The sequence below is a fragment of the Rhineura floridana genome, chromosome 3, assembly GCF_030035675.1.
Source record: "Rhineura floridana isolate rRhiFlo1 chromosome 3, rRhiFlo1.hap2, whole genome shotgun sequence".
Taxonomy (NCBI): Eukaryota; Metazoa; Chordata; class Lepidosauria; order Squamata; family Rhineuridae; genus Rhineura; species Rhineura floridana.
The window spans coordinates 221,380,198-221,394,408 of NC_084482.1; the positions used below are offsets into that span (position 1 = coordinate 221,380,198).

General features: G+C 43.2%; 1 protein-coding gene across 1 annotated transcript; it reads left to right on the plus strand.

The window, feature by feature from the left end:
• The first annotated feature begins 5,942 nt into the window (after nucleotides 1-5,942).
• On the plus strand, nucleotides 5,943-8,717 carry LOC133381691 (oocyte zinc finger protein XlCOF6-like). Its single transcript, XM_061621088.1, has one exon. It carries the CDS (start codon nucleotides 5,984-5,986, stop codon nucleotides 7,991-7,993), a length of 2,010 nt encoding a protein of 669 aa, XP_061477072.1. The 5' UTR covers nucleotides 5,943-5,983; the 3' UTR covers nucleotides 7,994-8,717.
• The last annotated feature ends 5,494 nt before the right edge of the window (nucleotides 8,718-14,211 follow it).

Sequence of the window (14,211 nt, forward strand, 5' to 3'; positions counted from 1 at the left end):
TCTGATAAGTTCTCCTGACTCACCCCTGTACAGCTTCAGCCATATATAGACATGATCATTGGCTGAATGCCCGGACTCCTTATAAAATGTTGATACTTTATGGGAAAGAATTTATTTTGGAACTATGTAAAGAAAACTCAAAGGAAAAAAGACACTTTAACTGGCAGCTTGTCTTTTTACTCATGTTTTGGCTTGTATTGTTTGCGCTACTTTTCCACACATAATTTTATGTAAATCAATTATAAAGAATTGGAGATGGCCAATTTCTGTAAATACAGGTGGCCTGTGACACAGTGAATTGCATCCACTGTTGCTGACTTTACTAGGTTCTGCCCTAGTAGTTTGCAGCCTACTAAGAAGCTGGCTTTACTAGGTTCACCCCCAACAAGCATTTCAAGATGAGCTTCATGCCCAGTGGACGCATGTTCACAAGTGCCAGACTGACCCTACTTGGTCCACACAACTCTGTTGTATTCACCGAGAGCAGGACTTACCAGATCAAAATTATACCTTTTCTTATCTATAAAAATCTCTGTTTGTAAGGGCTGAATATTTTCTGGTCAAAAGTAACTAGTCTTGTCTATTTCCTTCAAAGAGTCGGACCTCCATTCGTGTTGGGAAGAAAGAAAAGATCCCTTTATCCAGTATCCCAAAGATGCGACATCAACAGGTAGATGTTCAGCTGCGTTGAGGCCCCATTTTGGTTTGGAAATTGTAGGATTTTTCAGTTCCTGTGTAATATGATTCGTTGCAGATTAATTGACCCATCAGGGTGTGAGTTGTTCTGGAGAACATCTTAGATGTCTTTAAGAAGAGCCTGCTGGATCAGGCCAATGGCAGCATGCCTATAGGAAGCAAGCAAGCAGGACCTGAGTGCAACCCTTGTCCCGTTGGGAGCACAGTGACTGTCTTAAAGCTGCAAAGCACCCTTCCCCCTCCTTTCATTGAGCAGGGGGGGAGGGGAAAAAGGTGCCTTTCAGATGGGCTGCCTGCCAGAGAAGTCCCATGCACAGCCGATCTTTCTAAAAAGCAGTGGCTTCCGAAAGGGAACAGGCACCCACAGCCAAGCTGAACCCTTGGCTTGCCACCCCACACTGCTTCTTTCAACTTCAGGAGCTGAATGGGGCTGCTTCACAGAGCAGCGCTGGGAGGGAGAAGTGATTTCCATTCATTGGAAACAGCTTCCCCTTCCTTGAGCAAAGCCCCCTCCAACCGCTGATCAGCTGACTGGCAGGTGCAAGTGCGCCCCAGTCCAGCAAAGGAGCAATTGGCAGCCCATTTCAAGGTCCTGGTGGTTCTTTTGAAGCCTCACCTTTATCTGCCGCACATCTGATGTCAGATCGGAGGGTGGTGCCTTTATGTCCTCCCTGTAGACTTCCCATTCGCATCTGATCAGGCACTGTGAGGATGCTGGACTAGATAGGCCTGTGGTCTGATTCCACAGGGCTGTTCTGAGGAAGAGCCGCTAGGTTGAAGTTTCTTTTCTACCTGCTGAGGAATCCCCCAAATTAAGATGGCTGGATTGGTTTCCACAGAGCCCCTGAGTGGAGATTTATGTACACCTCCAGGCAACTGGTCAGGAGGATAACTTGGGTCCCTGTACTAATCGGTTCCAGATCTAAAATCTTTGTTTGCTTTGGGGAGGAGAGGATAATTTGGGAATGTCAAAACTAGGCTTCACCTCTTGGCTGGAAGAGCATGATCCAGTTGTATGTGGCTCTGATGAAAGGGAGAGATCAGTAGGTATGGACTTGAAAGATTACTCAGGGAAGCTGTAGAAGGATTTCACAACACTGAATCTTGGTGGTCTCCAGGAAGCTAGAGGGAGTACCCCAACACCTCAAATACCCCACGCTTCCCCCACATAGGTGTAGGGTTGGCAGTAGCGTGTGCTATGTGCCTTTGAAGCACTCTCTATTTTCAGCAGTAATCAAAAGTGTGACATAAAATATAAATACTTTATTAAAAGAGGAAAGAGGAAAATTACAAGCGTGCACATTCACTCTCAAATCAGCAAAGCTTCTCCAATGGATCCTTAGCAGCAATGAAGTAGCTTGCAGGCATGAAAGATCTTCCTTACTCTGCCAGCTCAGCAGAGGGGCACCCCCATGCTCCAAAAGCAATGCCCAGGCTGCTGGGACTAAGTGGTAGCTCAGAGAACATAGGATCCGCCTCTGGATGGTCAGGTAGTGATGACATGTTCTTTATATACCCTCACCGATGTTCCCCCCTCTTTCTTAAAGATGTTTTAATGTCAAATCTCTGAAATTAGTTGGTCTCTAGCCTTCCACATCACCTTCTTTCCTGGAAAGTGTCTGTCCTGATTGCATAGGTTGTTTTCAAAGTGCACACTTGTTCGACTTTTTGAGATTAAACTTTGTGGTTTCTATCTCCTTTTGGTTCTGCTTTTTGTGACCTTCGGGACTTTCTAAACCTCAAATGTCAATCATTGGTGACCCAAAGTGACCTGCTCTTTTAAAGCTTTTCCCTAACAAATACGGATGCCATTTTATGATTAATTGAAACCTATAGAAACCCTAAAGTTATAATCTCTGTTTAATCAGTACCTCTATATTGGCATTATAATTGCATTTAAAGCATCTTCCTTTCTTGCACGTGCGTCCCAGGTTACCTTCCTCAGTTTATCCAGCATGTCTCCCTTTCATCTCTGAAATTAGTTGGTCTCTAGCCTTCCACATCACCTTCTTTCCAGGTTACCTTCCTCAGTTTATCCAGGATGTCTCCCTTTCATCTCTGAAATTAGTTGGTCACTAGCCTTCCACATCACCTTCTTTCCAGGTTACCTTCCTCAGTTTATCCAGGATGTCTCCCTTTCATCTCTGAAATTAGTTGGTCACTAGCCTTCCACATCACCTTCTTTCCAGGTTACCTTCCTCAATTTAGCTTTCTTGGAGCAAACCAGGATGTCTCCCTTTGCATCCTCCAGCTTGCTATTGTGCTTTGCGTAGAGACATTTAAAATTTCTTGTAACGAATTCACTCTTGCTTGCATTCATTTGTAAATTACTCCCTATCCATGATGAAGCTTCATCTCCTTTGAAACTAGATTTCATAGAGTTTAAATGATTTGAACATTGACATGAAATCGAGCCTTCAGCGTCATCGGCCCAGTTCTCTGGAAAGCTCTGCCAACAGAGGTTCAGCAGGCGTCTTCTGTTTTAACTTCGAAGCGCCTGCTGAAAACCTTTCTGTGCCGCCAGGCAGGCAATTAAGAGCATGCTCTTTTCACAACACTTGACCTTTGTTTTTATTGTATATTTGATGTTTTTAATTTATGGTGGTTGCCTTTTCTTAACGTGTTGTAAACTGCTTTGACGTTTCTAATGAAATAGCGGTATACAAAGAGCCTATAAATGAATAAATAGATGTGATATCTCTGGAATCAGAAAAACAGCTGGAGCTAAGTGATGCCTTCACATGCTCCCTGTAGACTTCCCATCTGCATCCACTTTGGCACTGTGAGGATGCTGGAATAGATAGGCCTGTAGTCTGATCCAGCCAGGCTGTTCATATAAGGAGGGGGAATGGCATCCAGGTTGAAGTTTCCTTCCCATCTGCTGAGAAATCCCCCAAATTAAGATAGCTGGATTGGTTTCCACAGTGTCACTGAATTGAGGTTTTTGAACAGTTTCTTGTCCACAAGAGACATTTGGATCTACATGTCCCTGTGCTATTCATCTCCAGGAGATCTAAGATCGTTCTTTGTTTTGGAGAGAGGAGAATAATTTCAGTTCAGAATTAACTAGCTTACCTGTAACTTTGAAAGAAATGTCAAATCTGGGCTTAGTCTCTTGGCTGGAAGAACAAGATCTAATTGTACAGGGCTTTGATGAAGGGGAGAGATCAGTCGGGCATTCCCCTTACGGTTCAGAGCATCATTGCAAACTCGTGTAGTGTTGGTCTTTGGCCATCCCTGTCTTAGCTCAGCTAAGTTTAATCCCTTGAATCTTCAGGTGGAATTTAGAAGTGTCTTTATCTGAAAACCTGCAGCGCAGCTGCCAGCCAGTATTGACAGTACTGAGCTCGAGGGACCAGGGGTCTGATTCAGTATATCACAACTTCATTTGTTCCTATATTTCTGTCTGACCGGCTCTTTTGACTGCAGTCAAATTATTAAGAATCAAGGAGAAGTGAGCTGTGCCCAATTTGTCCTGTTCTGCAGACTTGCTGCCCTTCTCTTCCCCCACACCCCACTTTTCATTGCATATTATTTTAGAAATATATATCACAGTTGTATGGCAGTAGGAGGAAACCCAGACAAATCTGGGCTTAGTGACATCAAGTGTTATATGGACCTGAAAGGAATTTATGTTGCTGTGTGAGACTGTAGGATATTCAGGTAACCTTGCTTTCATCTGGCCACGCAAAGATAACGTAAAATCTTTATTACGGTCCAAGACCAGCAATATAATTACGGATCCTCTGAATAACAGAGTGGAGATAGAATAGAATACAGTATCAGTGCAGTGAGAAAGCTAAAAAGCTAAAACCGGGTCCACATAGTAATCTAGCTAATACCTTGATCTAATAGACATCGCATTAGGTCCCTTCTGCGAGCCATAGCAGCTGTGCAGAACGAGGCGACCTCAGAGTGATCCGTGATTCTGAATCTGCCGTTAAATATTGTAAAATCATAGCTTCTGGGCTCAGAGGAAGATTAGATAAAAGTGGGGAGATGAACTTCAGGCGGAGATCTGAATAAAACGGGCAGCAAAGTAGTACAAGGTTCACTGTCTCCACCGCATCTGCTCCACAGGGGCAAGTTCGATCATAACAATCGACTCCCCTGTATCTACCCTCCATAGTGCCGAGGGCAGAACATTGAGTCGTGCCAGGGTAAAAGCTCTCCTGAGTTTTGGGGTAGATAAACTTGAAATGTAAGTGGCCAAGATACAGGGATTTACATTAATACTGCATTCTGAATAAGCGGCAACTAGGCTCATGTTGTTCTGATACTCAACATCTTTGAGGCGTTGGATGATTGTTGTTTTAGCGGTCGTATGGCCTAGGGCACCAATCGCTGGGAGCGAAAAACCGAGAGTTCCGAGTTTGTGAATCGTTACCCGATGCCATTGAGATTGGAAGGAATCTTCCAAAGTTAAGGGGGGCAATCCCGTGGGTAAAAATAGCAGCTTCATCCAGTAGTTAAATTTTAATATCCAAGCGTGGGTCTCAATCAGAAGGGCACCTAATTCCAAGCGTAAGGTCACATTGGGGACACATCTCGGAGCACCCAAAACGGACCTCATGAATTTAGATTGTACCCTCTCCAACCATGCGTAATTGCCTCCACTACAAATTTGGGTCCCATAAAGAAGTTGAGGAAGCACCTTGGCGTTGAATACTTGGACTGCTGCCGGAATGTACTGACCGCCCTTTGTATAAAAGAAGGTCATTAAACTCTGGCTGATTTCTGTGCCGTCGTAGCAGACTGGACAAAATGCGCATTCCAAGAACCTAAGGGGTGGAATGCAATGCCAAGGTAACTGAAGGCGTTGACTTGGTCAATAATATGGTTGTCAATTTGCCAGCGGTGTTTATGTCTACTTTTGGCAAAAACTAAAACCTTACATTTCGCATAGTTAATTCTCAAAAGTTCATCCACACAAAAGGAGGCAAGTTCTCTTAAGAGACGACGTAAGCCCACCTGCGTTTGGGATAACAGGGCAATGTCGTCGGCATATAGAAGACAGGTTAAGTGTCTCCTTGCAAAGACAGGAGGGTGAGAGTTTACTGCCAACAGGCATTTTGTCAGCGAGTTTATATAGATATTGAATAGGGAGGGAGGGCCATGCAAAGATAAAAGGGGGAGAATTATGGAGATGCAAAAATGGAGAAGCAGATAATTGGGCTTCATCTGTGATGAAATGCTTTGTTTTTGCCTTGAAATTCCAATGTGTTTTTTTCAACCCTCTTCCCCCTCAGCAGGTGACCGGCAGAATGAGAATTATAGAAAACCACAGATGGTGCCACTGGTAATAGCCAAGACTGAGAGTCAAAAAGAGATATTTGGAAATCACAGGGGACCAAAAACGTCTGAAAGAAAGCAGCCAAAGAATGGGAGCAAGAAATCCTCTACTTGTCATAGTTTTCCTCAAAGAACACACACCGGAGAAAAACCATTTAAATGCATGGAATGTGGAAAGAGCTTCAGTGTAAAAAATAGCCTTACTTCACATCACAGAACCCACACAGGGGAGAAACCATTTAAATTCAGGGAATGTGGAAAAAGCTTTACTCGGAACGATCATCTTGTTTCACATGAAAGAACCCACACAGGAGAGAAACCATTTAAATGCATGGTGTGTGGAAAGAGCTTTAGTCAGAGCAGTAATCTTACTTCACATCAAAGAACCCACACAGGGGAGAAGCCATTTAAATGCAAGGAGTGTGGAAAGAGCTTCCCTCAGAATGGTCAACTTACATTACATGAAAGAACCCACACAGGAGAGAAACCATTTAAATGCAAGCAGTGTGGAAAGAGCTTTAGCCACAAGTGGTACCTTACATTGCATGACAGAACACACACAGGGGAGAAACCATTTAAATGCAGGGAGTGTGGAAAGAGCTTCAGTGTAAAAAACAGCCTTACTTTACATCACAGAACGCACACAGGGGAGCAACCATTTAAATGCAGGCAATGTGGAAAGAGCTTCAGTGGAAATGGTCAACTTAAATTACATGAAAGAACCCACACAGGGGAGCAACCATTTAAATGCAGGCAATGTGGAAAGAGCTTCAGTGTAAGCAATAAACTTACTTTACATCAGCGAACACACACAGGGGAGAAACCATTTCAATGCATGGAGTGTGGAAAGAGCTTCAGTGTAAGCAATAAACTTACTTTACATCAGAGAACTCACACAGGGGAGAAGCCATTTAAATGCAAGCAGTGTGGAAAGAGCTTTAGACACAAGCGGTACCTTACAGTACATGAAAGAACCCACACTGGAGAAAAACCATTTAAATGCAGGGAATGTGGAAAGAGATTCAATCAGAGCAGTAAACTTACTTTACATCACAGAACACACACAGGGGAGAAACCATTTAAATGCAGGGAGTGTGGAAAGTGTTTCAGTCAGAACAGTAGCCTTACTTTACATGAAAGAACCCACACAGGGGAGCAACCATTTAAATGCAGGGAATGTGGAAAGAGCTTCAGTCAGAGCAGTCACCTTACTTTACATCACAGAACACACACAGGGGAGAAACCATTTAAATGCAGAGAGTGTGGAAAGAGCTTCAGTGACAGCAGTAACCTTAAATTACATCACAGAACTCACACAGGGGAGAAGCCGTTTAAATGCAAGCAGTGTGGAAAGTGCTTCAGTCTGAACAGTAGCCTTACTTTACATGAAAGAACCCACACAGGTGAGAAACCATTTAAATGCTGGGAGTGTGGAAAGAGCTTCAGTCAGAGCAGTAAACTTTCTTTACATCGAAGAACCCACACAGGGGAGAAGCCATTTAAATGCAGGGAGTGTGGAAAGAGCTTTAGTCGGAGCAGTGACCTTACTTCGCATCAAAGAACCCACACAGGGGAGAAGCCATTTAAATGCAAAGAGTGTGGAAAGAGCTTCAGTCAGAGTGGTAGCCTTACACTACATGAAAGAACACACACAGGGGAGAAACCATTTAAATGCAGTGAGTGCGGAAAGAGCTTCAGTGTAAGCAGTCACCCTACTTTACATCACCGAACACACACAGGGGAGAAACCATTTAAATGCATGGAGTGTGGACAGGGCTTTAGTCAGAGAAGTAAGCTTAGTTCACATCAAAGAACCCACACAGGGGAGAAGCCATTTAAATGTAAGGAGTGTGGAAAGAGTTTCAGTCAGAGCGGTCACCGTACTTTGCATCAAAGAACCCATACAGGCGAGAAACCGTTTAAATGCAGGGAGTGTGGAAAAAGCTTCAGTGTAAGCAGTAGACTTGTTTTACATCACAGAACACACACGGGAGAAACCATTTAAATGTAGTGAGTGGAAAGAGGTTCAGTCAGAGCACACTTCACATGAAAAAACACTATGGAGTAACTTTTTTAATGCACGGAGTATGGAAAGAGATTCAATGAAAGCAGTAGGCTTACATCACGGGATACACAGGAGAAACAATTGAAATGTAGGGAGTATGGAAAGAACTTCAATGGGAGCTTTATTCTTCATCTTGCAGGCTACATAGATTAAAGCCCTATACAGGTTGGGGCCAGGATGCTTAAAAAATTATCTCACCTGTTATATATGCAGCCCATCACTGAAATCTGCATAGGATGGCTTGAAAGCACATAACAACAACAACAACGTCCTGCCCTCTGTGAACAGAACAAAGTTATGTGGACAAAACAGGCTCAGTCTGACACTTGTGAACATGCATCCACTGGGCATGAAGCTCATCTTGAAATGCCTGTTCGGGGTGGCACTGGAGAACCTAGTAAAGTTAGGAACAGCGGATGCAATTCACTGTGTCACAGGCCACCTGAATTTTTATAGAAATTGGCCATCTCAAATTCTTTATTTTTTTTTTTTACAATAATTTTTATTCAGATTTTCATAAAACATACAAGACAAAACCATAAAACATTCAAAGACAAAAAACAAAATCAAAAATAGTTAAACAAAAAAAATAAATAAATAAAGAGTAAAATATTGACTTCCCATTTGTCACAGATCAAATCAGTTATAAGTCTATAATATATAACAATCCTGTCTCTTAAATCATATTATAAAATCACTTTCCTCCAGTAGTTATCTTACTTAATCATCAAATCTCATAAACATTACTTTATTCTTTCCACAAAAAGTCAAAGAGAGGTTTCAATTCTTTAAGAAATATATCTATCAATTTTTTTCCAAATAAGCATATCGATTAATCCATCTCATTACTAATTATAATAATCTTATTGTCATAACCATAGTCAAAATAAACATTTCAATCAATCCATCTCATCAGAATCTGTTAGGTTCAATAATTTCAGTAGCCATTATTCTATTATCCCTATTAGTTCCATCTTCCATCTTCCATCTTCGATAATCTTGTTAAATCCAGTAATTTCAGTGTCCAATCTTCCATTATCAGTATTCCATAATAATCTTGCTGTCATAGCCATAGTCATATAGTAAGAGTCTGATGGGAATTACCTCTATCCCAAATATTTTCTTGCCATCCATTCTGAATAAGTTGCTGAAATACTGCTGTAAAATCATATCTCTGTTCTTTTTTTCAAAATGCACTGGCTCATCTCTTGAAAGTTTTTCCATTGTCACATGGCTGCAGTTAATTCCATAGGTTTTCTCTATATTAGGCTCCATCACATCATTCCAGTCCAGAAGATTATCCATGCCATTGATAACTTTATCTCTAGAATCTTCATTAATTTCTTCAGAGATAACATTGAATTCCAAACAGTAGATTTTATTTCTAAAATCCATAAACTCCAAATCTTTTTCCTGTTCCACGTTTGTTCCAGTCTCCAGGGTCTCCTCTCTCACAGGGACCCCTATTTCTTTAAGCTCCTGCGTCATTTTGCTCAATTCAATTTTCAGCTCCTTACAACCCTGTCGCAGGTCTTTTTCCTGTTCCACGTTTGTTCCAGTCTCCAGGGTCTCCTCTCTCACAGGGACCCCTATTTCTTTAAACTCCTGCATCATTTTGCTCAATTCAATTTTCAGCTCCTTACAACCCTGTCGCAGGGTTCGTTTCGTTATCTCAATCTCATCCATTATTTTCTGAAACATAGTTACTTCCAGATTCTCAGCCACTTTCTTAATTGCCATTTTAAAAGAAAAATATAAGAGAACCACTTCTTATTTCAGCAACAATTGGGTTAATACTCCAAACTTGGTGACATCACAGTATAAACAGAACAGCCAGCCTTATCTCTCCATGCTTAAGTAAACAAAATGCAGTTCCCAGGATCGAAACAATTAATGGCGTCGTCAGGAAACAGATTCGTCAAAATAAAATAAACCAAAAAGAGAGTAGTCTCAGACAATATAATATTCTTCAGAATAAAAATCAGGAATAGAAATCCCTCTTCTGTGTATATCTTTAGAATGCAAATCCAGGACAGCTTTTTGCAACAAAAACAGAGATAAGCTATTAATTAGTGAATAGCAGAGAGAAGTTATGGCTCCCCGGTGAGATGTCAAAAACCGATCAATCTGGCAAATCTCTTTTAAACAGCAACAATTTAAGTCAAGTAAAAGAAAAATATAGAAAGAAGGGTGCTTGCCTGTTAGTGCGTTCTCTCTTTGAAGAAAAGATGAACGTTCGCTTTATCAGATAGAGCTTGTTGAAAATCCGTCCCACCTTCGTCGGCTGGACCTCGTCCCATAAATTAATGAGATCTGGTCGTCCCAACAAAAATAGGCTTTGAGGTTAATCTCTTCGTTTCTCCCTACCCGGGAGAAGTTTTATCAGTCAAAAAAAAAAAAAATTCTGACTGATATATCTGAATAAGCTTCTTTTGAGGCAGGAGCCCGTCTCAAAAGCAGGCACAGGCTAAGTCACCCTTCCCGGAAGTCCGCCATCTCAAATTCTTTATAATTGATTTATATAAAATTATGTGGGGAAAAGTGGTGCAAACAATACAAGCCAAAATGAGAGTAAAAAGACAAGCTGCCACTTAAAGAATCTTTTTTTTCCTTTGAGTTTTGTTTACAGTAGTTCCAAAATAAAATGTTTCTCATAGTATGAACATTTTATAAGGAGTCTGAGCGTTCAGCCCATGATCATGTCTATATATGGCTGAAGCTGTAAAGGGGTGAGTCAGGAGAATTTATTAGAATACAACATCAGCATCAAGATGTAGGGTTAGGATGAGAGTTCAAATGATGGAGTATAGTTGTAATATGAACATGAACTGACAAAGTCTAGATAGATACAAACTAGAGCTATAAAAGACAGACAGCCTTAGGGATTTTTACCAGTTGTCCGTGACACTGGTCGAAGAAAGAACCACCTGCTCTGAGTGTTAAGGTCCACACGCAGCAAAGGTGAGATCACTCCTTTTCAGATGGAAATGCAATGTGACCTATGCTGTCCTTTGAAATGTAACACATTAGTGTACATCCCCGTTGTATGCGCTGTGTAAGATCTATGTTCTGATATATGGTTATGTCCACAATGTATAGTAAATTAGATGTATTAATAATAAATAGACACTGATAAACATTTCCTTTGTACCTGTGGAATATTCTTCCTGATGAGATACGCCTGGCGCCAACATTATTATCCTTTCGGCGTCAGATAAAAATCTTCCTCTTCTCCCAGGCATTTTCAGCATTTTAGTAGTATTTAATATGCATTTTAGTGTGTGTTTAATTATGTTTTAATTCTTGATATTTTTAACTTATTTTTAAACTGCTTAATATGAGGTTTTAATTGTATGTCAGATGTTTTTTACCTGTTGTAAACCGCCCAGACAGCTTTGGCTATGGGGCGGTATATAAATTGAATTAATAAATAAATAATAATTTATTTATTTATTTATTATTTATTTTATTACATTTTTAGACCGCCCTATAGCAATAAGCTCCCAAATAATAAATTTGTTGATTGTCCATTAATTACCTGAGATATTCCTATACCTGAAAAGATTCTTGGCTGGGATCTCCGGCCACTTGGTTCACCTGGTCAGACCTAACTGCTGGCAAAAACTGTTGGAAGCTCAAGTGACCGCAAAGTTTGTCATATGGTAGCTGGCAGAGAGCGGACCAAGGGGAGAGACGCCAGAATTCTCAATCCCCTGCATTCAGATTGAGATGATTTGAGGCCATCGCAACAGCAACCTGAACAGTGACTGCTGCGAGGTGGAACCATGCCACACGGGGAGGAATAAGGATGCGGCAACCCTCTGAGATTGGTTGAAGTTGGACATTTCCCTGCATCGGAGACAAGGGCAGAAAGTGCCGCAGGGTGGGAGATGCAGGAGGAGAAGGTGCCCAGGCAGGAGATGAGAAAGTCAGCATTGGGAAGAGGGAGTGTACTAGTGGGGAAGACACCAGCACTGGAAGCAACTGTGGGAATGGGGGCACTTTAGCTCTGTTATCTTGAACACATTACCTTTTACACACAAATGCGTATATGATATATATCGCACAGCACACACACACACACACACACACACCTATCTTGCTGCTGCTACTGCAGGAGGCAAGAGAGGAAGATGAGGTGCAATATTGGGACAGAAGGGAGGGAGGAAAATGTTGGCAGTTGGGGGGGCAGAAGCAGCTCTTGCCACTCAGTCCTCCGATGGGTAAAGGAAAGGAGTTCTGGTTCCTAGAGAGGCAGGAAGTCTTAATCACATGGTGGGGGAGGGAATATTGAAGGGGAAGTGGGGGGGCTGTCTTAATTCGTATTCCGGGTAAAGAAAGAATTCGTGCAGAGGAGAAAGAGGTGCAAAGGGGGTGGAGGATTTGGTATTTTTGTTGGGGGGTGAGGGAAGGGGGGGCCACTCCCTCCTTTTCCTCTGGCGGTCCCTGGTGCATGCAATCCATTTGCAAAGTGCCGCGGGGTTGGCTTTGCAAGGCCGTCTTGGAAGCCAGAGCCCGGGCAAGGGGATGCAGCTTTGCAGAGGGGCACTTGGGGGGCGGCTGTATGTTGGGGGTTGATGTCCTGTGTTGTTTTGAGGGCCACAGCTGGGGGAGGGGAGCTGCCTTTGCAATTCCTGGGCCTGACAGGGGACTGATGAGGGAAGGAAGATTTGTTTTTTGGGAGGGGGAGGGGGTGATGGAAAAGCCCCCCCTTCCCTCTGGGAACCCATAGAAAGTGTGTGGAGGGGGCCTGATCCACGCAGTCCAGAGGCAAAGTGTGGCCAAAACTGTTTCCACTGAAGCTGCCCCCCAACCCTTTTGCAGGTCAGCCCATTCCCCCCAAGGATGGAACGCAGCTCAGGCAGGGGGGAAAGGGGGACCTCTTGATGCAGCCTTGTTGGGGGGCACATTGGAGGGGAGGGGAGAATGCTGTGCTGCTTTTCTGCCCCACAGCTGGAGGGAGAGCCCCTTTTGGATTTCCTCCACTGGAAGAGGGGCTGGTCAGTTTCCCTCCTGTCAGGCAAGAAAGATGGAGGGATGGAGAGAGGAATCTGAAACTGACCAGGCTCTGAATGGGCTTCTAGAAGCTTTCAAGGCAGAGGATGGAGGAAATGGATGAATAAATGTCCCCTCCTCAGCTGGGCTCCAGAGGAAGAGGCTTCTCCAGACATCCCCTTGGGAGTGTGTTGGAGGGGAACATCGAAGCCCCCTTGGGGTGGATCTCAGCTTCTCTTGCAGGATTGGCCCATCTGTGGGGGTGCTGGCAGCCAGCGTCCCCCCTGTCCAAAGCACAATAGCTGGGCAGTGGTCGCAAGAGCCCTGTAAGGTGGTCTCGGATGAGAGCCTGTGGCTAATGTAGTGGTTAGGGAATATTTTTCAACCCGAGGGCCACATTTACGCACAAGCAGCAGTCCAAGGGCCAATTTACTGTCAAATGCCAGAGTGGGTAGAGCTATGGATGTGTCACTGACATTTGTATAGTAGAGTCTCTTGTAGCCAGGAACAAGTCAGACATTTCTTCAGCGCAATTAATTAATTATTAGATTTATATCCTGCCCTTTCTCCCAGTAGGAGCCCAGGACAGCAATACAGAGCTCTCTAAGGAGCGGGGTCAGAGCATGGGGGGGGGGGAGAGAAAAAAACTGCTTTCCCTCCCAAATTTTCCACTTTTGTTATGGGCCTTCACATCTCTACAGTAGTGTAGTGGCAAATTCAGAAGTGCAGGGTCCATTCATGATAGCCATGCCCCCTCCCATCCTGTTCCTGCTGGGTTGAGAATGAGATGCATGTTAATGCCTTCTCCCACAGCTAGAAGCCGAAAAGCATGAAAGGGCAAAGTGTTGCCTCCTGAGAAGAGTCTCAGTGGCTGACTTCACCTCCTTTCACTCTGATTCACTCTAATTATCAGGAAAGAACAAGGAAGCATGTTAGAAGACTCTTCTCAGTGGCTAATACACTCTCCTTTCTTGCTGATTGGCTCATAGGTTGCTGGAGACATGGGGACTCTGCTGAGAGCCTGCTCCCAAAAAAGTAAGGGGTCTAAGACCTCTCCCCCCCCCCAGATCTATGCAGGTCTCTGGGTCTACTTTTTTTCAGCCCAGCCCACCTCACTGGATTGTTGTGAGGATAAACTTTTATGTGCCACTCTAGATTTCAGA

Bases quoted from the DNA above. Each gene is read 5' to 3' on its own strand.
- LOC133381691 (XM_061621088.1), top strand. From the start codon at position 5,984: ATGGTGCCACTGGTAATAGCCAAGACTGAGAGTCAAAAAGAGATATTT.